The sequence below is a fragment of the Podarcis pityusensis genome (genome assembly GCF_964106645.2).
Source record: "Podarcis pityusensis genome assembly, chromosome: 3".
Classification (NCBI taxonomy): domain Eukaryota; kingdom Metazoa; phylum Chordata; class Lepidosauria; order Squamata; family Lacertidae; genus Podarcis; species Podarcis pityusensis.
Window position 1 is genome coordinate 115,004,382 of NC_138026.1, and position 24,969 is coordinate 115,029,350.

Genomic DNA, 24,969 nt, shown 5'->3' on the forward strand with positions numbered 1-24,969 from the left:
GCAAGCTAGACCTTTCTCTTAAAATTGTGCCTTCACTTATGCAAGTTCTGAAATGTCACACTAACATCAACAGAATCAAGATTATACAGGCAATCACTGGAATAGCTTTCAATAGTAGTATCAAACCTTGCAGCTCCATGTGTTTTTACTGTTTTCTATTTGATCTTCACTCGAGTCATCAGAATCTGGATACAGATCACTGTAACTTCCCTAAAGTTAATGACAAGAACATTAGTATTACAAAAAATACACTAGATTATAAAAGGCACTTCATGCTATGCACAGGAAAAAGAATGACACTACCGTGGATTCTCGCCTTATTCTTCTGTTGGGTTTTCCAAGAGCTTCAATTATTTCAAGGGCATACAAAAGTTTATGGGCACTTTTTATTCTCAAAAGATCTTTCCAGTTGAACCCATCATCACCCTTTTAAAAAAGACAGAAGAGTATTACTTGTAAGTGAAGAAATAAGCAACACCAGCACACCAGGTTAGAAACGATGAGCAGTAATTTGGATATAAGGTTTATTAACTATTCAGACTGAAAACTACTGATGTGGACAACATGAAACAAAGGTTCTTGGGTTGTGGTTTGGGGAGCGCTGGTGGGTTCTGGTTTTTGACCCTGAAGCAAAAGTGATATCAAAAGAGGAAAATGCTGAAATTTATTCCATAAAACGTATTAACTGCTTGATTGTAATTAAAAACAAAAACAAAACAAAACCTCAAAGCAGTGGTAGTTTCTTTGTGGTTTCTACAGAAGAAGCAACCTGTTTTCAGTTTACTTAAAAAAAAAAAATTAAACTGAAACATAGCTTGTGTCTTCCGCAGTCTTGCAGGGAAAACTTCAAAGAAATACTCCACAATGTCCAGGGTTCTCCCCCACTCACACATACATTAGATCACGTCAATAGAGAACAACTTTGAACTATCCTCTCACATAGTGGCTGAAAAGTAAGAAAATACAGAGCTTTTACAGTAACTCAAAGAGAGGTATGTACAGTTCGGTGCGAGTGTTGCTATAATAAATCAGCACAACCACCAAAACGTAAAACTGCCTTCACCTGCTATCCCAGGATGTATTGTCAGTGGATCAATAAGAGCACTCAGCCATCGTTTCCTATAGTCTTTCTAGTACAATTTCACTGAGCTTCAAAACTCCAAGCAGCTTTGGCCTGTACGCATTTGTGAATGCTCTTGCACTTCTGGCATTTATAGTGTTAATATCTGGGTCAGAATAATTCATCATGCATGATACCAAGTAAGCACAACAGGAATCTCTGGTGCACTACCATGCAGGTACCTGAAGCCACACCATGAATGAACATGCCAATTCAAATGAATGAACATGCCAATTCAAATGAATTTAACACTTGAGCTGTTGTGAACACGTCAACAAGGCCAATACTCTCCTAGACGTGCTTCTGATACTTTTCGTGCCAATACCATTCAACTGGCATTGCCAGAGATGGCACACCAACTGTCATGGGCACTGGAACACGTGACAGTAAAATGCCACCAAAAACAGAATGAATGAAGACACCGTAAGATGCTACCAGCCTCATGTGTTGACAGATGCAAATATTTAAGGAGTGATTCTTCACTCACCTGTTCATCAGAAATATTTTGAAATGCCTGAAGCATATTGGGACATGTAGGCAGAAGCATCAACAACTCCCAAACTCGCCTGGACAGATTTTCTGCATGAAGATGAAGTTCTTCACATTTTACACTCTGTGAACAAGCATACCAAATATCTCGCGTTAAGTCATAATTAATTCAACTTAACTGAATCATGGGATATTTACAACCAAAGATGTAGGACTACATTCATTCATAACGCTATACCATGGCTTGAGAAGAGAAGAGGAGGCATTAAAATGTGGGGTGGTCTGCATGTGAGGGAGAGCTGAGAAAAGTAAGGAGGAGGATGGAGGAAAAGAAAGTGGTGAAAATGGGGTTGCAAAAATGGAGGAGGAGGCATGGATAAGGGAGTGAGGGTTAAAACAGGTGCAAAGCCAAGGTTACTGAATGAAAATGTGGCTTCAAAAATGGGGTTAGGAAGGTGAATAGGGAGCTTAATTGTTGCATAGGGTGGGGAGATTAATGTGGGGAGAATGGCAGGGGGTTGGTGAGTAAGTAGGCACAGCCCATAGTCCATAAGAATTTGATTAAAATTACCGTATTTTTTGCTCCATAAGAAGCACTTTTTCCCTCCTAAAAAGGAAGGGGAAATGTGTGTGCATCTTATGGAGCAAATGCAGGTGGGAGGCTCTGCTCAGCGCTCCCTTTAAAGAGCCGCGTGGAGCGTGTGTGCGGCTCTTGGGGGCTTTTCCCCGAGGAGGGAGAAGGGCAGCCCGTCAGTCCCTTCTCCCTCCTCGGGGGAAAGCCCCCAAGAGCCACGCTCCCTTTAAAGAACATGCGGCTCTTGCTGGCTTTTCCGGGAGGTGGGGGAAGGGACAGAGGGCAGCCCCTCAGTCCCTTCCCCCACCTCCCGGAAAAGCCCCCAAGAGCCGTGCTCCCTTTTAAAGAGCTGCGCAGAGGCTTCTCCCTCCCTGGGGAAAAGCCTGCAAGCGCCGCACACATGTTCCACGCGGCTCATGAAAGGGAGCGCTGAGCAGAGCCTGGGATGCATACAAGCTCTGCTCAGCACTCCCTTTAAAGAATAATTTTTTTCTTGCATCCCCCCTCTAAAAACTAGGTGCGTCTTATGATCAGGTATGTCTTATGGAGCGAAAAATACGGTACCTCGCTATCTTCCATAGCCACTTCAGCAGGAGGAGGTTTAAAGGAGGCAAGCATCTCCAGCAAATCAAACAGGGTGGTAAGATGAGGTTCTTGCAGGAGTAAGAGCATCGGAATGTTGTCCTTCTGAGGAGGTGGTAAGCAGGATGCGGGAAGCTGAACACCTTCTCCCTTTCGCTCTCTCCGTGGAGCTCCCAAGGACACAAACACCATCTTGGAATAACAAATAGGGATTTATTTGTAAGAAGCAGCACGTACTGTAATCAACATGTGCGTAAGGCAGCTTCTCGAAGACAACTGGCTTCCCACCCACCCCATCTGTAATGTGCACCACGTGGTTTCAAGCACACTATCAAATGCCACCCTAAGGCCTGCTCCTGTAGCTGAAGATGAAATGCACAAAACAGTCACCTGGCAAGGAACAAGTCCGTACGCCAGAGAGAGTCCTTAACGGCAATGATCTTAAAAGTGGTACTGTAAAGAGTAATACAGCCACAAGAGAAGAAACAGTGGAAAGTGATTATTTTATTATTAAAAAGATCAACTAAAAGCGTAACACTGAGAAAGGTGAAGTGGGTTGCAGCCCACCAACCCTGCAGTCTTAACAAAATCAATATGCATGAAGACAGTATTATAATACTTCTCTAGGGAAAGACATTTGGTGGTCTAAAAGGGTCTCTGCTCCTCCTTCGGATATAGATGGCCAATAACATTTAAACCTTACTTCAGACCCCAAGGGAAGATACAACCTCCTCCTCAGTGCCCACATCTTGAAAACATGAGATAAAATTGCTTGCATCTTTAAGTACTATGTTCATAATTACCTTACTTCAAAGCATGGCTTTCCCCCTCAAGGCAACAAAGTAGCAGCAATGCTCACTGCTGTATGAAGAACATTTCTATTTTACATGTGCATTAGCTGGAGTAGGAAACTAAAGAGACTGCAACATTCCCCTGCTGTCTGCTTTAGATTTTAGGTTTCCCGAGACCTGTCTCTTGTTTTTGCTTATGAAACTCTGCATACCAGCATGTACATCGATGTTACTGTGGAAATGAAAACCATTACCATGTGACAATGTATAATGTTGTAAAATGACCTCTTTGATATGTTTGTCACTACCTGCATATCTTTAAAACCCAATTCATGAAGAGTTTTTTCATCGTAGTCAGTTGTTAGTTCATGTCCAGAAGAGATCATTCTCACAGGTCCCATGAGGCCACCTAAAGAAACAGCACAACTTGCTTCACTATTTGAACATTGAAAAAAAGAAAATCAAGGGGGGGGGGGGGCGTTGATTTGGTTTTTATCTGAAATCGGCCCTTCTGTTGGTGTTCATTCATGCAGGTCTGGACTTGGCTCATTTCCTTTATCAACACAGATGATGATGATGATGATGATGATGATACTAAATAATAATAATATACTAATTTGGAGAAAATGTTTAAGAAAAAGTAGCATTTGTAGAAGAAAAGCTAACCTTGTATGAACATTAAATTCTGTTAAAATCGAAGGAGAAACAAGGCCATCCACACTACTATTTCCCTTAGTTGTCTTTACTTCAGAAGTACTCTAAATGAAGGGCAAAGAAGCCAGGCTGAAGTTATGTCAACATGCTTTAAATCATACCTGGAAAATCTCCTTTCCGACTGCTTTGGCCAAACTCCTGCAGCTGAGCCTGTTGGTTTAGCTGCTCTTTCTGCAAATTCTCGTACCAATGTGTAACTTCGGCTCTCAGGTCAGCTACCTGATCGCTCGGATACATTTCAATTGTCATCTGAAACATAACCAATTTGTTTAGCTGAGAATGGCAGGAAAGCAGGGACATAACACAATGCTCTTTCGGAAAACAACTTGCTAGACTGTACCTTGTCAGGAAGCCCAGCTGGCTGGCAAACAATTCTGAGAGGCAATGACTGTTTGTCACTCAAGGCTTTTAAATGGCTGCTGATGCCAGTGCCCTCAATTTGCCACTGTCTCAGATGATAAGCAAACCTGAGAAAGAAATAATATTTATCATATAAAAAGGAAATTCACTGGCAATTTGTGTCTTAAACCAATTGAACCACCTAAACATTCCTTATGTTAGCATTTTAGACTTTTCTATTCAGGCTGGCATTTGGGGTGTGGCTAAAGCTGGGCCAAGGAAAGGAGACCCCGTGGATTTCTGAACCTTTTGAATCTTGCTGTTATAATCTTTGGCCAGGATCCAAAGAACTGTGAAGCCAGTTGCATAAGCTGAAGGGGACAATCTGCAATTGAAACTAGGGGCATTTCAGGAAGAGTTTGATATATGTCATTGAATGAGCTGTTCAAAAGAAAAGCATATTTACCATATGTTTGGCAGTGCCCAAACAATGATTTTAATAGGAAAAAAATATTGCTGGTTGTGAACTCTCTAGAGCAGGCATAGGCAAACTCAGCCCTCCAGATGTTTTGGGACTACACTTCCCATCATCCCTGACCACTGGTCCTGCTAGCTAGCTAGCTAGTTGTAGGCCAAAAACATCTGGAGGGCCGAGTTTGCCTATGCCTGCTCTAGAGCCCCTTTAATAATTTGATGAAGATACCAAAATAATAGTGCACTTCCTAACAGCAGCCCATTTTGGGAAAAAGACAAACCACCATTAAATTGTATGAGGCTAGTGCAAGTACCCTGTATGACCCCATGAATATCCTTAAACAGCAACTTTTTAAAAATAAAATTACTATGGACAAAGTTTACCTTCTCCGAAAAGCTTCTAAATGAGTCTTAAGCATCAGAAGTCCTCGTTCAATAATGGTGAGGCTGGAGTGAGAATCTTGCTCAAGATTACTGGATGCTATCATTAGGCTTTCCATGCACTTGCTAATAAATTCTTGCTCTTTCTCCAGACCTGTTTTACCTAAAATATGATTTACAAGGAAACGTTCCATTAGCAAGATGAAACTTATCTGTCCCCCTAAGAAAACGAGAGTTGAAGTATGGTATCACTGATACACAACATCGGACTAAGCAATGTGCAGTATCTTAAACTGAATTATATCATACCATTAATATAATAGGAGTTAATATACTGTATAGCTGCACGGCTCACATCTCCAGACTGTGCTCTTAAAGCAATACCCCAGAATTGGTCCATACCACACAACTGCAAAAAAGAAGTGAGAAACCGGGTTATTTCTTTATACGAATGACCAACTAATCATTATCATGTCAATGCTGTGCTGTACAATACCATGTATCATCTATGTATTTTTCACAATACAAGCAACCCCTGTTTTAGGAGTGACCAATATGTATCGCACACAACACTGAACCCAGAAGTGACCTGGAAACATCATAAAAGACGTCACTAAAAGGGTGGAGCAGGCCGTTTCAATTGCATGCAATTTCAGAGACTGCAATCCCCACACAAATTGGGGGTTGCCAGTACCGGTTAACAGAGGTGCTTTCTGTCTGTCCCCTTGCCCCAACTTATTGGTGTACTGGTCAGACATGTTTGGAAGTAATGCTAAACTATGTTTTGTGATCTATGAAAGACTCTGGACGACTCCTTCTCTAATACGGCTGTGCAGAGAAGAAGGTTAAAAACTGAAAGTTTCCTCATCGCAGTTTGGAGTTATGTCAAAACCCATGCAGAGTGAGGTTAGTTTTAAGTTATGGTTCAACTTCCTTAGCAGCTCCACTTCCCCCTTTTCAGAATCCTTGGCTTCAATTAACAGGACTGAGTAAAAGAAAAATCCCAAATCAACTGGGCAGCTTTCCGAAAACTGATTTCCACCCTGTTTTCATGCAAAGGTCAATAGTAATCATCTAACTTCCCACCCACATTTCAACTCTTTTCATAGGCAAGATACAACTTCAGCCAGTTCCATACTAAACGTATACAAACTGCTTTCTTCCAAAGAGAAACAGCATCCTTAGTCCTCAAGAGACATAATTCCAATCTCAGTATCTCTGATAGTTACAACTCCCTTGTCAGATAAGCTGCTGCTTATCATTTACAGAACAGGAAGTCTTAACACAGGAACACAGAAAGGTCAAACTGCATTTGCTAAATCGTACCGCTCAGCAAATATTCACTAAGTATACTAAATCTATCTCGTGAAGAACTGAAGAGTTATGTAAAACTTTGAAAGAAGGGAAACAGAGATGTAATACTCTTGCTTACCTCTGAGTTTGAACCGCCATCATACGCACTAGTAGCCAATCGAGCCAAGTTACATAAATGCTGGAACAAGTTTAATCCAGTCATACTAATGGTTTCGGGCTTTAGCTGAGGCATCTAAATAAAATAAAAGCATGTTTTGCTTCCATCAACATCAGCCTTGTTTTCAAAGAGGAAAGTTAATAGGTTTTGTATGTAAGAAGCTATTTCCCTTCTACCTTTTCTAAAAAAAGATGCTTGTAGGTTTCCATTCCCATGGCATGCTGGTCTTTGCTTCGCACTTGATTTAAGAACCAATGCAGAGCATCGTCATAGCATTCCGAATCTTCTACTAAGCAGTGCCATAATATGTCTACTTGCTCCAGACTCAACCCTAAAAATTCAAAGCAACATATGACAACATCCTGGTAAAAGACAGTTAATTTCTTTCCCCAAAAGTCCTTCCCACAGTAAACACAGCAAGGCAGTCTGATCCCACGCACACCTGTCTGCTGGTTTGACCTGTATCACTGACAGGATTGAAACAGCACCTTCAGTCTCTCAAATCACACCAATCCGGAAAAGCCCTGAAAGTGCTAAAGGGCTACACAGCTTGGCTTCTTAAACTTATTAAATGGTAGAACTCTGGAACTGGAAGGGAACCCAAGGGTCATCTAGCCCAACCCCTTGTTATATAGGAATAAAAGCTAAAGAATCCCTGACAGATGGGCCAGCCAACCTTTTTAAAACCTCCAATGAAGGAGTGTCCATCACCTTCTGGGTTAGTCCATTCCACTGTCAAAAAGCTCCTACTGTCAGAAATTTCTTCCTAATTTTACCCATTAGTTTGGGTCCCACACTCTGGGGCAGCAGAAAGCAAGCTTGCTCCATCTTCTATGTTTCAGATATCTGAAGATGGCTACCAGACTTTTAGTATTCATTTTTATTTTAGCTTTAAAGAAAGAAGCCATTTCCTTTCTGCTACCTCCCGTTTGTCTGGCTGATGTAACAATGGTATTTCTATTACACAGCGTCAGCAAATCAACCTCGTTTAAAAGAAAAAGTATGGGTACATATATTTAGAACTTACTGAAATGATCTGGTGATCCTAGAGTTGAAAAGACACACGTCAAAAACTGAAGGCGAACTTGAACTTCTGCGCTGTGGCTGTACCTATCATGGAAATTATTTGTTATTTAAGTACATCTTCAGTCATCAACAAGAGTTTTGCCATTGTTTAAACCCTTTTTCATAACTGGGGTCAAACCACCCCCAAAAAAAGAACTGAACATATGGGTGGTACCCACTCTTCCACCATGCAGCACAAAACCTCCAGATATAAACCTGACAAGACAAAGGCCTATATCACCTAGCAGACTTCTACAAAAACAACAAACCCGTATCGACACAAGAAATACAAAACAAACAAGGGGACACCCGAATACCCTGGCTAACACACCATCAGCTACATGCCTTCTTAAATAATCCAGTAGTTAGATCAACAGCCACTAGGCCCTTGACTACCTTCGAAAACTTTCTCCTAACAACAACGGGACATGGCATGGGGATGGTATCCACAATATACCAAACACTGCTCCAAAGCCCCACAAACCCCTTGACACAATCAATAAACAATGGGAAGATGACATGGGCTACAAAATCAACCCCACCCAATGGACTAGAATGTGGTCTAAACCTCCCTTTAAATCCGTATCAGCAAAAAGAAAGGAACTCACTCTGAAACTCACTTACAGATGATACCTAACACCATGGAAACTGGTGCTGATACGCCCAGGAGCCTAACCAAAATACTGGAGAGGTTGCACCTCCAGAGATACATACCTCCACATGTGGTGGGAATGTCCCCAAGCCCAACTCTTCTAGACAAAAGGCATACAAGAAATAAGCAAAATAACTAAACTGGTACTAGGAGTAACCCCAGAACTGGCCCTACCGAATATTTTCCAAGATAACAATGCCCACTCACACTATAAAGAGCTCATAACCCACCTACTCTCAGCAGCCAGAAACATCATAGCTAGATACTGGAAGGACCTGTCAGGAATAAACATGGAACACTGGTATCAAGTAGAATGGGAAACAGTCTTATTAGAAAAGCTAACCAATAGACTGCAACTGACACAGGGAGAGATAGAAGAGGACGCCTTCACTCCGGTATGGCTCCCCTTTAACAGAGCCCTACAAGACAACAACACGTACCCACCGACAGCAGACAATTCAATATGGCTAACTTAACTCAACAACAACACCCCCCTCACAGACGCACTAACAAATCCCACTGCAGCCAAACAAAGACAATCAATCACACCCTAGGCCACCCTAACCTCTCTCACCACCAAGGAAACCCTGCAGGTGAACAGAAAGAGAACCTACCCAATTGGCGCTGACACAAAAACCTCACGTATACACTAAGTAAAAGAACATAAGCTTTACCACCCCACCCCCTCTCTTTTCTTCCCAATTCTATACTGCATAAAGCACCAATGTCTCACAACAAATACAACTGATCTGTAGAAAACACAACCTGAAGAAAGAGATAATGCATGTGCTTTTGTAAACGAGGAAAATAATATTTTTTAAAATAAAAAACAACAACCATGTGTGGTATTTGTGGCTAAGTAAGGTCAATTCATTTTGATGGGTCTACTCTGAGTAAAGCTTAAATCAAATACCGTCCAGTTTCAAACATTTTCTTCTACCGCTGCCACTTCATATACAACATATTCTGGGCGTTCCAATCCACTTCCCCCACCTAACGGATGCTTTTTATTTTATTTCACTGAGGGTTTTTACTTACTAGAAATTGGTATCAATTCAGCAGGGCTGGCTCAACCATTAGGCGGGGTGAGGTGGTGCCTTGCCTGCTCCGCTTCCTCCACCACTGGCATCAGTGCTGATTTTAGCCCAAAATCGGCACTGGCAGTGGTGGGGCATCTCTCCCTAACACAGATCAGACATTCAGACTTCATAAAAGTTCCTCCACAGGTGAAGGAAGTGCTTGCCACCCTCACCCCTCAATCACAAGGGTCACCAAACGAGTGACTAGGAGGCTCTAAGGAGGACCTCTGCGGGTGAGATGGTATCTGTACTCTTGGTCAATTTAAGATACAAACTGTGTACAAGCAAATTTAGACTCTACTGCTGCAAACAATTTTTTAAATATAATTTTGTTTAAGGATACATATGAAAATATTCATCTATTTATTACTTTTTTGGCTTAGCTCACATGGCTTGGGATGGATAACAATGCTTATTAGGTAAGAAGAAGGGTTCCAAGTAAGACTGCAACTCGTTCAACAAGTGCAAGGGGTCTTTAGCCTCAACTCAAACTAATATGATAAAACAGTTTTGGAACTACAAAAGCAGGGTGATTTTTTGTTGTTCAAAGTAAAGAATTCCCACTTGGCACTCCTAGAATAGCAGAACTCCAAAGCTAGTGAAACAAAACACTCCCTCTAAAACTAACACTTAACAAACATTAAAATTCCACTCCCACGTCATGTCAGCTCAGGTCAACATGGGCCTACTTTGGAACAGATTTTCGCTCAACCTTTTTCAGCTACCATCAGTCTTATGACAAGCATCTCCACACCCACAAGTCCACCCTATAAAGCTGCTCTACATATCCATACATTTTTGCACCACCCAACCACAAAAGATGCTCACCCTTAACCCCTTTGCCACAAACAACCCTCCAACACAGACCCATTTTCACTGAGTGCCCTATGTTCAAAGTGAAAGAAAGCTCAGCAAGCATAGATTAATGAAAAGCAAACCATTTCCCCTTTTTGCTGCTTAATATAGTAAGATGGTTATGGGAATGAGATAATAGTCACACACGCATGGACTTGATGTACTTTCCTTTAGCCAAATGCCATCTCAGATCAGCTCAAAATAAGCCTTTACAAAAAGACTTGTTATTCACAAGCGATACTGCGGGTCAAAGGAAATACTGATGAATATGAATACACATCAATAAATAAGGTGAAAAAGGAATTTTGTTTGATCAGGAGCAAATTTTGACCATGTGAAGGTGGATTTTAACAAGGTTCAGATAAATGTTAAATACATCAAAACCATGAACAGACAAAGATACACCCCACCACTGCAACACCATACTTACAATGCATGTTTATGACGCCCTTCCCTGACAGCTTGAATGTAGTACACCAAATTATCAAAGAAGAGCTTCATCATATTAAGTTCTTTCTCGGCCCACCTGTTTCAATTTAAGAATCATTTGTCATTTCATATCCATATGTCTTGGGAGGAAACTGCATACAAACAAACGATGCAAACTATCTTTCAAAAAACTAACTACAGGGCATTCCAACGCTCCTCCAAAGATTTCTCAGCTCAAAGGTGGCTCAGAAATCTGCAACACGCATTACTTAGTCACAAATAACTGAAGGGCAACTCATCCATTTGCTATAGCCCAGGATATCAGTGGAAGATTATGCACAACATAGTTTATTTTGCCTGTCCTCATCAGAGCTTCCTGCTTCTTAGTCCAGTCGGATCTGAACACTTTTAGTATTTAAAAAGGATTAGCAGATTTAATATAAAGGAAGAATGTCCCAGATTGGGGAACGACAAGTCCGGCATCATATCTGGCCATCTTGAGTAACATTCTGGAATTAATTGTATAGATCACAAGCACTCCATATCAAAGAAATGATAATAAACGTAAGATAATAATTACATTTGAAATCAGCTTTAATCTTTATTATTATAATTGCTTTGGGACATACTATCATGATTTAATTTAAAACAGGAATTGTGAATGAAACTTAGCAGCAGATATTGTGAACCTGCCCCTATTTGTCAAATGCAATAAAAATATTTGTACAAACAACTTTTAAGAATGCAACAAATTTAGCCAAGTAGAAACTTGCTCCTATTACTGCAGGCAACATAATGTGCTCCTAACTAACCGTTTATGTCAGCATATGACGTATGCTTAGGCCTTAAGGTGCCTTCTGACGTTACCTTCGCGATATGGCGAAGTGCTGTAACATAGTTCTTTCATGTGGTGCAAAAATAATGTCAGAAGACCCAACTCATGTGGGAGAAATCTATGATACAAGTCTTCTCCATGCAAAGTTATCGTGTTGAGCTTCTACGATTAACTTTCTAATGCATGAAGGAGCTACGCAGCACTGACTCCATATTATGAGGATCAGGAGAGCCACTGTCAAACTATGGAGATTAGAGTCGGAAATGGGTGGCCTCTCTTTTGGGGGGGGTGGCGAGGGCGGAAGAGAATCAAAAGAGACCAAGATTCCATTTAACACCAAACAGGAAGGGATGGGCTTGGGCAAGGAAATGTTAAAACTATAAACTGCCCTGAAATTTCAGGGAAGGGTAGGGTTAATAATCTATGCTCTGCATTTGACAAACTAAAGGAAGCTAGGGAGGAGCCAGTATCAGACCAGTAATCCCTCCATGATCAACCACCCTCTTCTGTACTGAAAGGACATGTTGTACTTACATGGTTATCCAATGTGTGTCATAACTGCTTCCAAATTGTTGAAAGGTACCAAATAATTTTGGGAGAAGACGGAGAGAAACTACCACTGATCTGAGGAGATAGATAAATGGTGACTAGGTATAGAGTTACATCACAGGATAAATGTTCCCCGAGATTTACAGCCCTTAAATTAAAATGTATCATGTAGGTACATTTAGAGAAAAAGATGCCTTTGTATGGGAGGAAAGGAATAAGCAATCTGTAACTTTGGGACTGCCGTTCTAAATTAATGAAGAACTAACTATGAATGAGGCGTACATTATTCGTAAGTGAAAGTACCTGGTGTGGGAGAAGATTTGAAATGGGAGGGCTCTTTCAATTAGGGACACACCAAAAAGGGTTACTTACGTCCCTTTCTATCCCAACCTTGCTTCCTTTTTGCAACCTTTAGCTTAAAGGTAAAGGTAAAGGGACCCCTGACCGTTAGGTCCAGTCGTGGACGACTCTGGGGTTGCGGCGCTCATCTTGCTTTACTGGCTGAGGGAACCAGCGTACAGCTTCCAGGTCATGTGGCCAGCATGACTAAGCCGCTTCTGGGGAACCAGAGCAGCGCACGGAAATGTCATTTACCTTCCTGCTGGAGCAGTACCTATTTATCTACTTGCACTTTGACATACTTTCGAACTGCTAGACTGGCAGGAGCAGGGACCGAGCAACAGGAGCTCACCCCATTGCGGGGATTCAAACCGCCAACCTTCTGATCGGCAAGCCCTAGGCTCTGTTGTTTAGACCACCTGCGTCCCTCACACCTTTAGCTTACACAGCCCTATTCTTGTTCCCCTTCTCAAAACAGCATCTTCCATGATGCTGAGTGTTTTGAGGAGGTGGGAGAGTAAATCTGTGATTTCTACATTTTGATTTGTAGTTTTGTCTTAAGCAAGCTTGTCTGCTTGTCAAGAGGAGACTTAAACTCTGTCTGGGACAAGCCTTATAGAGGTTTGATTTTTCTTAGGATTTTATTAAATTCTATTTTTGCTTTTCCCCTAATCTCCGTGGATTCCAATGGGAACAAGCAGGCCTCACTGCAGCAAGTTTGGAAGATATAGACCTTTTGGCAGCATTCTCATGGCTTTTGCTCAAGTTAGCTGGACTGGAGCAAGTTGAGACAACAGTGCTCATCTGACTACCAGCCTGCCACATTGCTGTTGCTAACTGGGAGGTGGGGCAGAACAAATCCCACACTCCTGTCAGTGCATTTCCACTGCGCTGACCTCATTCCACCACAGTAAGCAGGCACAGAAGTGATGGAAGGATGATCAGCTGAGTACCACCACCCCATGTGGTCCACGACGGAGGGTGAGAGTTAGAACAGTTTTCATATGTATTTTCTTCACTTGCAGTTTCTTGTTATAATCAGTTAATAATGCAAATATATTTATCTGGTAGCTTCAGGTAACTGTTTCATCTACCATACTGTAATCCTTTTTTAATATAACTTAGTATATTTTAGATCGTGCTTTTGTTGTTTCAAATGAAAGTTTACAATTTTTACCATTTGTCAGTTATTTTAAATCAAGTTTAAATTCACTTTCTTTTTGGTGTGGTTCTGGCTCTTTGGTCACTATCCATATGCTCATAGCAGCAAATTAATATAGACTGAACTGAGAATCCATTTTTCAAATATGATTTTAGATAAAGCAGCTTTTAGAGATTTAATGGACAAAGAAACGGATCAGTAGTAAGACACTGATGCGCCACTCAAGCTCATTTACCTGTTATTTGCTAAATTTTCTAGGCAGCCTTCAATGAACCTCATTCGAATCTGTCTATCAGTAAACCAACATACTAACGAACACAGAAGCTTCTCTGCTTCATTTATTAAACCTTCAGATAGATGAATCTAGAGCAAGTAAGAGAAAAGTTATTGACAATTATTATTACATTTTCTCTGTCAAATATTCTTGTGTGATATTTAACTTACTGCATCTTCATCCTGGACCAGATCCCACAAAAGGGTATTTCCCTTCTTACAAACATTATCCAAGTTAATATCTGTCACTGCGTTGCTGTTGTACTGGTGTTTATGAACTGCTGGCCCTGAGCAAAAGACAGGTGTTATTAAAAATATGGAATGTGTATCCTGATTTGAATGGACTTTGTCCATCAACAGCTGTTAATAACGGCTAAAGACACAAACCTACAAAAGATTGGAACAAATACACTTGGGAAAACTAAGCCGGGGAGGATACAGGGAGACCCAATACAAACACATGCAAAGTCAATACTATTTATTAGAGTACAGTGAGGAAGCAGAAGATCCCTCAACCCTTTAAAAGAAAGGCCTTTTGTCATATATTACCATCCACTATGGTGTAAAAGCGATACGAAACTTAGCATTCAAACTCAAATTTTCATTGAAAAGTATTACAATTGCAAATGTCTGTGTTTGCTTGTAAAGTTATTTAATTAGGATGTGAAACTGCTTCACAAGTAAAAAACCTGTTGCAAAAAAAAAAAAAAGAGCTATTATGATAATGCAATTAAATACAACTGTCCCAATTCAGGGTCTGTATTTATTTAGATAAACAAAGATTTGTGTTTGTCGTCTCCCTGTTCACTTCAATCAAGGGAACAGTTATGCGCGCACATCCCTGTGTGCTCTTCAATGAGGCATCTTGGAATTAAGTGTTGCTGCAGGTCAGTGGTACAGAATCTGTTTTGTATTCAGAAGATCTCATGTTCAATTCCTGGAACCTCCACTTGGAGAGGATCCTGTCTGAAACCCTGAACTAGATGGACCAATGAATCTTCCTATGTGCACACAAGACTCAGTGTCCCCATGCCTGTAATCCAGCCCACAATTTCTTATCTATATCCGTGGGACATCACAAGTGTACCTGTAGGTTGAATGCAGCATCCATCATAAATATAGACCTTCTGCAAGATGCAGGACTTACACATGACAGAACACATCTATTTAGCTCAGGATCAGATATCATGTCTACAGCAAATTGGAAGGAAGCGGCACAGGAATCTTTTTACTTGATACAGCCTTGACCTTGAAGGGCAGGTTCTTAATCTTTTTCTATGGGTCTCAACCAGAATAAGCAAACTACTGCAGACCTCTTAACTCAAAGAAATTCAAACTCAAACACAGAAAAACTTCTGACTGATTCTGAAGCCTTAAGCCTGATCCTACCCCCAACCTTTATCAGCTGTCCCCAAGGATTTTGTGCCACAAAAGCTGCAGTGGTGCCATTTTCTAAGAAGGTAATTCAGTTACGCCCATTTTCTTTAATCAAACCTTAATTGTTGTCATGCTACACTCTTGCTCTTGTAATGCACAGCCCTTGAGCTGTTGTGTTAAAAAGGGCTCGCCTGCCTTTTCCTTTCTAAAAGGTTCTAGAAATGAAATTCCCTTCTTTAAGGGTGTTGCTGAAACAACATAAATGAGTCAAGAAGAATCCACAGAACATTACTGACTGGGGACAATAAGACAGTTTGTGAATGTAGCCAAATTACTCCATAAGCAGAAGGCTCACCAAGGATCAGCCAATCTTCCTGCAGGCCCAATGCTGTATTATCTGCCTTTATAAAGCAATCTAGCAACTCACATTCTCTTTACACTTCTCTCCATTATTCTACTCCTAGGTATGTTGATGACAGCAATAATGGCCATGGCAGGCTACCTTTCTTCACTTGCTTTCTCTTTTACCCTCCTGAAATTAATTTTAATACAAATGCTATTTAAGCATCCAGGGGAACGGATCACAGAGTTGCCACTTTCTAGTGCTCCTGCTCCTGTGGCCTTGACACACACCAATGGAACAAGCGAAAGCTTTCCCCAACATGCGGGAGAGGCTTTACCAGTCAAAGATTCTGTGCGTTAGGCTGTTGTTAAAGGAGCAGGGTCAGAAAAAGAGACTGAGAACCTAGACCTCTAGTATCAGGCTTCCTCAACCTAGTGCCCTCTCTATGTTTCGAACCACAATTCCTATCAGCCCCATCCAACATGGCCCATGATAGGGCACGAAGGTGAAAGCTGTATTTGCTCATGATTTGATTTAAATAACTAGAAAGCTCACTAATTCCTATCAGCTTATCTCTACCACAGGCATGGTACTTGGGTTCTGCTTTGTCTCCTTTTAAGTAGCTAGACTACTGAAACAAAATGTGGCTGCTCTTTCCTTTGCTACATCTTACCTTGGCTGAGATGCTCATGATAAATGGAAGCAAGATTTGGAAGGTGCTGCTGAAGGTGAGATGTCAGTTCGGCATGCGAGTTAATCTGTACCAGTTCTTCTTCGCAACCAGATTCCTCACCATCAAAATCTGCCATATTTTTTTCCGATTTTGCACTGACTTGGGAACTGCTACAACTGACATCATCAGCACTTAACATGTCATCGACCATGTGTCTAAAAGATACAGGCAAGAATAAGCCAATTTATTGCTTTCAGTCCATGAAGACCCAGTAGACTACGGAAAAGCAGCACTTGCGTATATGCAAAGAGAAAATATCATCACTGAATATAATTCTGAATATACCCCCCTTCACCTTACGGTTTAAACAATAAAATTTAATAAGTATGCAGTTACAAAAAGCGCCACCGCAAAAAATAGGGTGGTTCCTGAAAATAAACATCTCAGGTGAGCAGCATTCAGAGAAAACAATATAATGAAGTTGCCAAGCAAACCTCTGTGGGGAGTTACACAACTTACGGGCTGCCACAGAGAATGCCTTATTGCGGGCTCCACCACCCTGAGCTTCTGAAGGCAGTGAAATTACTAAGAAGGCGCTCTGATTATCTTAACAGCCAAGAGGGTATGTAGGGAAGGAGCCGGTCTTAATATTAAAATGTATCTGCTCAGCTTCAGTTACATTCTTTTAAATGGTTGGTAACTAGGACTGCATGCATTCTGCTTGACTGTACACAAATGGCAGAATGCTTTAGCTAGTGCAGCCTGGTCAAAATTTGGGGGAAAGGTGGGAGAGTTCTTAATGGGACTTTGTGCAATTGGTCAAGGAAACTTCAGGTCCCAATTCAGCTCCTTGCACCTCTTTCCAAGATAACTAAATGCAGCAAGGATGGTGCAAGGCAAGCAATAGGCAGGCAAATGTGATTATGTTCCAGAATGTGTGTGTGTATACAAGCAACTTACCCTTCATGATGGTGGTGATGATGGTGGTGGTGGTGCTGGTGGTGGTGCTGTGGCCCAATAAACTGCCGGCAGTTAAATAACTCATTTCCGATGGCTTCCCCAAGGAAGTCCCCGGTATGCGTTATACAAGAATCTTGAGAGCCTTGGGATATATGAGCTGTGCCGATTTCCCCGGCCATGTCGTGCTCTGTGTCCTCCCCGTGTGAACAGGGATCAAGCATTCTAATTCTATTATCCACCGCGGGCACGGAGTCAGTATTAAAAACATGGTCATTTCCAGTTCCGTTGCTGACACCGCCCCTCTCCGCTGCTCCCTGGGAGTCTCCCAAGCAAATGCCTGATTGGGATTCCATTTTCCGGCTCCGCAGCTCTGCATTCCGGCCATTTTTCTGGGAACTGTGACCTCTGTCCTCATCCTCCTCTTCATCTTCCTTGAGAGCTTCGATGTCGGCAATGTCTTCCGACTGCACCTCGCTGCCTGGGCTCCCTGCAGATTGACTCGCATGGCTGGAGTTGGCTTCGTTGCTGGATCCATCGCTGTGCCCGCTACTGCTACCTGGCCCACTGCTGCCATCTTCGCCGCTGTTTGCCGTTTCATCAGAACTCCCCTGCATCGACTCCTTTAATTTTTTTTAATTTTTTTTTTAAGGATACAAAATCATCAAGCATTTATTTTCTAAAATTACTAATCTGCACCTCCAATGTCAACAGGTATTCCCAGGGTGGCTAACAACAACCCATTATGCTGAGGAGGGGAAATATGATATCTATCTCTTTCTGATAAAAGGTAAAGGTAAAGGGACCCCTGACCGTTAGTCCCAGTCGTAGCCGACTCTGGGGTTGCGGCGCTCATCTCGCTTCATTGGCCAAGGGAGCCGATGTACAGCTTCCGGGTCATGTGGCCAGCATGACTAAGCCGCTTCTGGCGAACCAGAGCAGCGCATGGAAATGCCATTTACCTTCCCGCTGGAGCGGTACCTAGTTATCTACTTGCACTCTGACATGCTTTCGAACTGCTAGGTAGGCATGAGCAGGGACCAAACAACAGGAGCTGACCCCGTCGCAGGGATTCGAACTGCCGACCTTCTGATCGGCAAGTCCTAGGCGCTGTGGTTTAACCCACAGCGCCACCCGCGTCCCATATCTATTTCTGATAGCCATCTTCAAATATTTCAAGGGCTGTCACATAGGTGATGAAGCAAGTTTGTTTTTTCCTGCTCCGGAAGGTAGGACTTGAACCAATGGCTTCAAACTCCAAAAAGGAGATTTTTGACTCAACATCAGGAAGAACTCTCTAGATGATAAAAGCTGTTTGACAGTGGAACAGACTCCCTCAGAAGGTGAGCTTCCCACATTGTAGGGGGTTGGACTAAATGACCCTAGGGGACAATCTGGATGGAGGGGACATGCTGGCAGTGGGTGGGGACCCACCGAAGGTAAGGTGGTGAAATATATCAAGTGACGGTATTAATGCACAGACAAGACTGATGCTTCAGCAAACTGTACTTCTTCCATTAGCAGCTCTTCAAAAAGTCATTATTGTTCTAAAAACATCAGAGAAGATTGGGCAGTGGAGTCAAGAAACACAAAGAGGGAGAACCACCGTGGTACTTCTTTTCTAAATGAAGGGTGGAATACCAGGTACCTTATTAACAACAACAACAACCACCTTTCAATACTGATAGATTCTTTGATAACCATCAGAGAAAAGCAGTTATTTCTTTTACCTCTGTATCTGAAAGCCGTTGCTGGACATGTTTATTTCTGCTGATCAGCTGCTCCTCCATTTCAATATCACTCCCTCCACTCTGGTGAGTATCACTGTTGTCACTGCTTTGAGGACTTGCTGCAGGTGACCCTATTGTAGAAAGAGCTTTTCAAGTTACTCCATGTAATGGAAAAGCAAATGCTATAAATCAGTGTTTCCCAGTCAGGAGTCCGCCCGTGTAACCCACTGAGAGGACAGGGAGTTGACTTTTGAAAAACACGGGGTCTATGGTACTTAGCTAACTGGGACCACTGCTTTAAATAATTTTAACGTAGGATTGAGATGCTTGCTCAAACTCTCCTGTCAACACCAAAATAAATTAAAATAAGGGGCTGCTCTTGCTACAGACTGGCTTTGCCTTTCTGCACCCAACTTTATTCTCCTGACTTGGCTGAAGCCACATCTGACACTGAGTTAACTGTCATCTCACTGCTGTGAAATGACTATGAACTCTTGAGATGGGAGAAAAAATAATATTCTAAATACATTTAATTCTCACAATTATCATCAGGTTTTTTTTATTGATTTATTGCAATTTTATCTCACCTTTCTCCAAGGAGCTTAACGTAATATCTTTTTTCAGCTGATGGGGGGAGCAATATTCAGTCAACTCTCCCACAGCCCACCCTCCGTCTCCTAAATCTGCAATGGATGGTTCCCCCAGGGCAGATGGGGGGGGGACACAAATTGGCTGCAGATAGGACAGGGAATCATTGCAAAAGTGCTTCCCTCTCTGTTCTGTAGACTGAAGTTTTACCATCAGATGTGCAATACCACTGGAATCAACCCAAAGTGAGTGACTGTGTATAATTCAATTTGCCATCTGCCACGAAGTATAACTTTCTTTCAGCCTCTGCCAAATAAAACATCTATTAACTACTTCTCTGCCAAGGTGCTTTACAATTAAAAATATTAGAATCAAAGAAACACTATAAAACATTCTCAAGCCATTTCAGAAGCTGATAGCACTGAACATGGGGCTGCTGACATCTGGAGAAAACAGGAGGTGATACAAAGGTCCCTTAAATAGAGAATAATCATGACTCCCAAATTGTATTTGATTTCAAAGTGCCTTTCTGCAATAACTTACATGGTGAAGGAGCAGCTCTTCGGAGCTCTTCTTCCTCTGAAGAGGAGACAAAAAGGGGAAGAATATTCCAAGTTATGAATGAGTTAACATTCCAAGTTATTGTATGAGTTAATATCATACAATATACAGTCTATAACCGGTGTGGCTAACCCATGAGCCTCAAGAAGTTGTAGGACTCCAACTCCCACAATGGCCAAATCTCAAGAGTGAATGGAATTGTAGTCCAACAATATCTGGAGTGAACACAGATTAGACATCTATACTAATATAGAAACCCAGCCAGATTGGCTGGGTATAAATAATAAAATTATTATTATAATATAGGTAGTGACTGAAATACCTACTTGTTCTATACAATATGTTCCTACTGTTATTTGGGGTTATTTAAGAGCCTTTTGAAATAATATCATGGTGTTTATTAACTTTCGCTAAAATCAATACAGCCCCTTTCATTAAAAGGAACCGGGTTTTCCTACTTTACACAACCGATATCACAGAAAATGGGGAAAGCCATCTTCCTACATCACTCAAAACAAACTATGGTTACCTGCTTTGGAACAAGCCAGGGTATTAAAACTATGGTTCAAAGTTGGTTTACCAATCTGGATCGTTCCAAGGTTGCTAACCTTAGCTTGATAGTTCAGGCTAAGTAAGAAACTACAGTGGTACCTCGGGTTAAGAACTTAATTCGTTCTGGAGGTCTGTTCTTAACATGAGGTACCACTTTAGCTAATGGGGCCTCCCGCTGCTGCCGCCTCGCAATTTCTGTTCTCATCTTGAAGCAAAGTTCTTAACCCGAGGTACTATTTCTGGGTTAGCGGAGTCTGTAACCTGAAGCGTATGTAACCCGAGGTACCACTGTATAGTGAATCAGAGGCTTTAAGAAACCAAGAAGTATAACGTGGGTGAGATAGTACTCTTCGCATTTGTGCTCCAGAGCAACTAGTACCGAGGCATTCAGTACTGGAAGGTAGTACAAAGCCATCCTGAATACAGTGGTACCTCAGGTTACATATGCTTCAGATTACAGACTTCGCTAACCCAGAAACAGTACCTCGGGTTAAGAACTTTGCTTCAGGTTGAGAACAGAAATTGTGCTCCGGTGGCGCGGCGGCAGCAGGAGGCCCCATTAGCTAAACTGGTGCTTAAGGTAAAGAACAGTTTCAGGTTAAGAATGGACCTCCAGAACGAATTAGGTACTTGTACCACTGTAGTCATTATGATTTTGATCACTGTAGCCTTTTCAATTTGATATAATAGTTACAATTATATTTTAACTGGCAGAAAGAACACTCTGCTTCAACTGTCACTTTACCTGGAACTGAAGAAGGTGACAGGACACTATGCCCCAATCCATGGGCCAAAGGAGTAAGAGCTACCACCTGTCTATGCAAGCAAGTGCACCAGCAAAGGAAGATCAGCCTGGCCCAAAGTGGATATAAAGGCCTGCTTACAGCTTACCAATTCCTTTTGGCCTTGAAGAACTGAGCATCCTCATCTACTACTATCTCCCTCCACGCCCCATCCCTTGTGTGTCTTGTCTTTTTAGTTTGTAATCCCTGAAGGCAAGGCCTATTGGAATGAGCCACTTTGGGAGACAACAATTTTCTGAAAAGTGGGATAAAAATATATATAGGGCAATATCCATCATTAGTCATACTCAGAATAAAGGTAAAGGTAAAGGTACCCCTGCCCGTACGGGCCAGTCTTGACAGACTCTAGGGTTGTGCGCTCATCTCACTCTAGAGGCCGGGAGCCAGCGCTGTCCGCAGACACTTCCGGGTCTGTGGCCAGCGTGACGAAGCTGCTCCGGCGAACCGGCCCCAGCGCAGCACACGGAAACGCCGTTTACCTTCCCACTATAAAGCGGTACCTATTTATCTACTTGCACTTAAGGGTGCTTTCGAACTGCTAGGTGGGCAGGAGCTGGGACCGAACGACGGGAGCTCACCCCGCCGCGGGGATTCGAACTGCGGACCATGCGATCGGCAAGTCCTAGGCGCTGAGGTTTTACCCACAGCGCCATACTCAGAATAGGCCCACCAAAACCAACGAATTTAAATCCATTGATTTCAGCAGGTCTGTTTTGAGTATGACTTCGTTGGACATCACCCACAGTAAATTAATAACTGCACCTGTTTCTATAAGGAAAGAGGCTAACTGTAGAGAAAAATTTCATTGCCTATAAAGAAAAAACATAATTAATAAGCTTCTTGGATGCCTTTCAAGTGAGTATGTATAGGGCATGAGCAAAAAAAAAAAAGGGGGGGGGGGAAATTACATATAAAAATACCTAAATAATTTGTCTTCAAAATCAAAACCATTAGCAATCTCTTTGTAATAAGATCAGCAGTAAGATTTCAAGTTGGTAACAATACATTAAACCAAAGAAGAAATAAACACTCACCTTTCTTATTACCCATTGGTAGGTTTGTACTGAGTAATGATGCAAATGAGCTCTGTTTCGATAGCTGAGCCTTAGCTGCTAGTGCATTATTCCACAGTGCTTTAATGAGCATGGATGCCAAATACAAGGTCTGTAAATCAAAGCAGAAACTGTACACCCAACAGAAAACAGAACTTGTTTCTCATATTCAATACATGACAAAAAAAAACTTCACAAACAAAATGAGCTCTATATAAAACTATGTTGTGTTTTGTTCCATAACTGGAAAATCCAAACTCTTATACTGTAATAGGGCTAAAAGTAGTCTTCTCTAACAAGAAGCATGGAGGGGGAGAAGAATAATGGAATTGTACAGCTGGAAGTGACAAAAAGGTCTTCCAGACCAACCTCTTGCAATGCAGAATCAAAGAATATAAATCATAGTCCATATAAGAAACAAAATACTAGGGCTTTCATCTTGTAACAGCATTCATGTGTAGATTTTTTTTCACTTCAACAGGACACATGCAAGAGAACTTCCTAGTGAACCAAAGCAGAAAAGAGACTCCTTCAAAATGCTTTGTTTTTACCTGTTCAGTATGTGCACTTGGATGGAGTGTTGAAACTAAATTAAGAAGATGCCTAAGTGGAACAGGATCCAAATTCTTGATCAAGGAGGGAAACAAATCGTGTATATAGCGACTACAATGCTTCAACTTCAAAAAGAAACACAAAGAGAAGAGATAAATTCAGAGAAACTGAAACACATTTTTGTACAATTCCCCCCCCCCCCCCCAGATTTCATTATTGTGGCAATTTCCCTCTTATAAAATGTTCCATGTATGAAAGGTAGTAAAGATAAAACTAGTGTCGTAGTAACAAAAAGGGTGTAAAATGGTAGCTGGATATGCATCTAAGAATTCAGCGTAACTTCATCGCTTTTTCATGCGTCTTTAATCAAAGGGAACAAAGTCTAAACCAAGATAATTTAGCATTAGGATAAAAAGAGTGAGGAAAATCCGTCTGGACCTTTTTATTTCCATAGTACAGGGGGAGAAAGCAGGATATCACTTTTACAAGGAACTGTTAGTATTTGGACATTACACTGGTCTGTAAAATTGTTGCACAAAGAAGACAAAATCCTTGAATTAAAGGAATATAAAACTGGTGTGATATCATGCTGGCCACACTGCCAGCTAGATAACCATGAGTTATTTTTTTAAAAAAATGGCACCAAGAAAGCTGCCCAAGAAGGTAGAGAATCAGAAAGGAGCATTTGAAAATGTTTAGGCCCACCAACTCTGCCACCTGAGCAGTTTCCTTTGTATGGCACAGCTCTATAAAAAAGTAAGAATAGTTCTGTTCTTTTTAGATAGTTATTTAAGAACAAAATTTAAGCTCCATGAACTTTAGCCAACATATTAGTGGCCTGTTTCTTGCTTAAGTCTAGACATACCTGCGCTGCAGCCCAAATGCAATCTATGTGCTGTGTACTAAGCCGGCCTTCAGCAGCGAGAAAATTAAGAATCACTTGGCACTGCTTAATGATCTGGAGGGGAAACAAGGGAAAAAATATAACACATTAAAAACATAGCCTCATGGCTAACAAAGAAAATCATACTTCACTTTAAACCTACCTCAATATGCAAATTTGGTCCAAAAATATGTTCTACCACATTGTTGTTGATCAGCCAGTCTGCAAGCTCTTTAGCAATGGACCTAAATAAAATGGGGAAACCATAAGCAAGCAACTTCATGCGCTCATATTATGCTCAGTCTCCTAAATAAAAGGCCATTGTTCTTTCCTTACAGATTTACAACCAAGGATTACTTTCCAAATTCAAGGAATTTTTTTGAACAAAGTGGAAATGGCTGGCATGCGTATAGCTACAAATTCATTTAAACTAAACCTGTAGTGGAAGATAAATAAGGAAAAAAACCACGCTGTTACATCAGAAATGCCTTTCTGGAGGCCAGTGCAAATTAAATAATTAATCCACTGAAATGAAGTAGTTTATTTCTAAGCAAATGTGCCCTCCATCAGGCTATTAGCCGATTACTTTTGTGCTTTAATTAATGCCCTCTACATGTGGCTGCTCTGAAGAAACTTCAGAAACTTCATATGGCCCAAAGAGCTGCAACCAGACTGTTGACCAGGGCTGGTTATCATACTGGGATTATACAACTCCCTTGGCTAGA

At 41.5% G+C, this 24,969-nt stretch overlaps 1 protein-coding gene across 2 annotated transcripts in view; it reads right to left on the minus strand.

Moving 5' to 3' along the window:
- The window catches only part of USP34 (ubiquitin specific peptidase 34), a 103,660-nt gene that overhangs the window by 46,021 nt on the left and 32,670 nt on the right, over window positions 1–24,969 (minus strand). For both annotated transcript variants that reach the window (XM_081000771.1, XM_081000770.1), the window contains 24 exons: window positions 24,408–24,489; window positions 24,227–24,319; window positions 23,361–23,486; window positions 22,792–22,921; window positions 20,385–20,420; window positions 19,254–19,384; window positions 17,527–18,146; window positions 16,567–16,781; window positions 14,345–14,460; window positions 14,136–14,263; window positions 12,385–12,474; window positions 11,017–11,112; window positions 7,963–8,045; window positions 7,112–7,266; window positions 6,897–7,010; window positions 5,774–5,873; window positions 5,468–5,627; window positions 4,611–4,737; window positions 4,372–4,519; window positions 3,865–3,965; window positions 2,748–2,957; window positions 1,608–1,733; window positions 304–426; window positions 127–210 (listed from right to left, as the gene is read on the minus strand). In XM_081000771.1, the coding sequence (XP_080856897.1) occupies window positions 127–210; window positions 304–426; window positions 1,608–1,733; window positions 2,748–2,957; window positions 3,865–3,965; window positions 4,372–4,519; window positions 4,611–4,737; window positions 5,468–5,627; window positions 5,774–5,873; window positions 6,897–7,010; window positions 7,112–7,266; window positions 7,963–8,045; window positions 11,017–11,112; window positions 12,385–12,474; window positions 14,136–14,263; window positions 14,345–14,460; window positions 16,567–16,781; window positions 17,527–18,146; window positions 19,254–19,384; window positions 20,385–20,420; window positions 22,792–22,921; window positions 23,361–23,486; window positions 24,227–24,319; window positions 24,408–24,489 (3,394 nt within the window). The remainder of the gene's footprint in view (window positions 1–126; window positions 211–303; window positions 427–1,607; window positions 1,734–2,747; window positions 2,958–3,864; window positions 3,966–4,371; window positions 4,520–4,610; window positions 4,738–5,467; window positions 5,628–5,773; window positions 5,874–6,896; window positions 7,011–7,111; window positions 7,267–7,962; window positions 8,046–11,016; window positions 11,113–12,384; window positions 12,475–14,135; window positions 14,264–14,344; window positions 14,461–16,566; window positions 16,782–17,526; window positions 18,147–19,253; window positions 19,385–20,384; window positions 20,421–22,791; window positions 22,922–23,360; window positions 23,487–24,226; window positions 24,320–24,407; window positions 24,490–24,969) is intronic.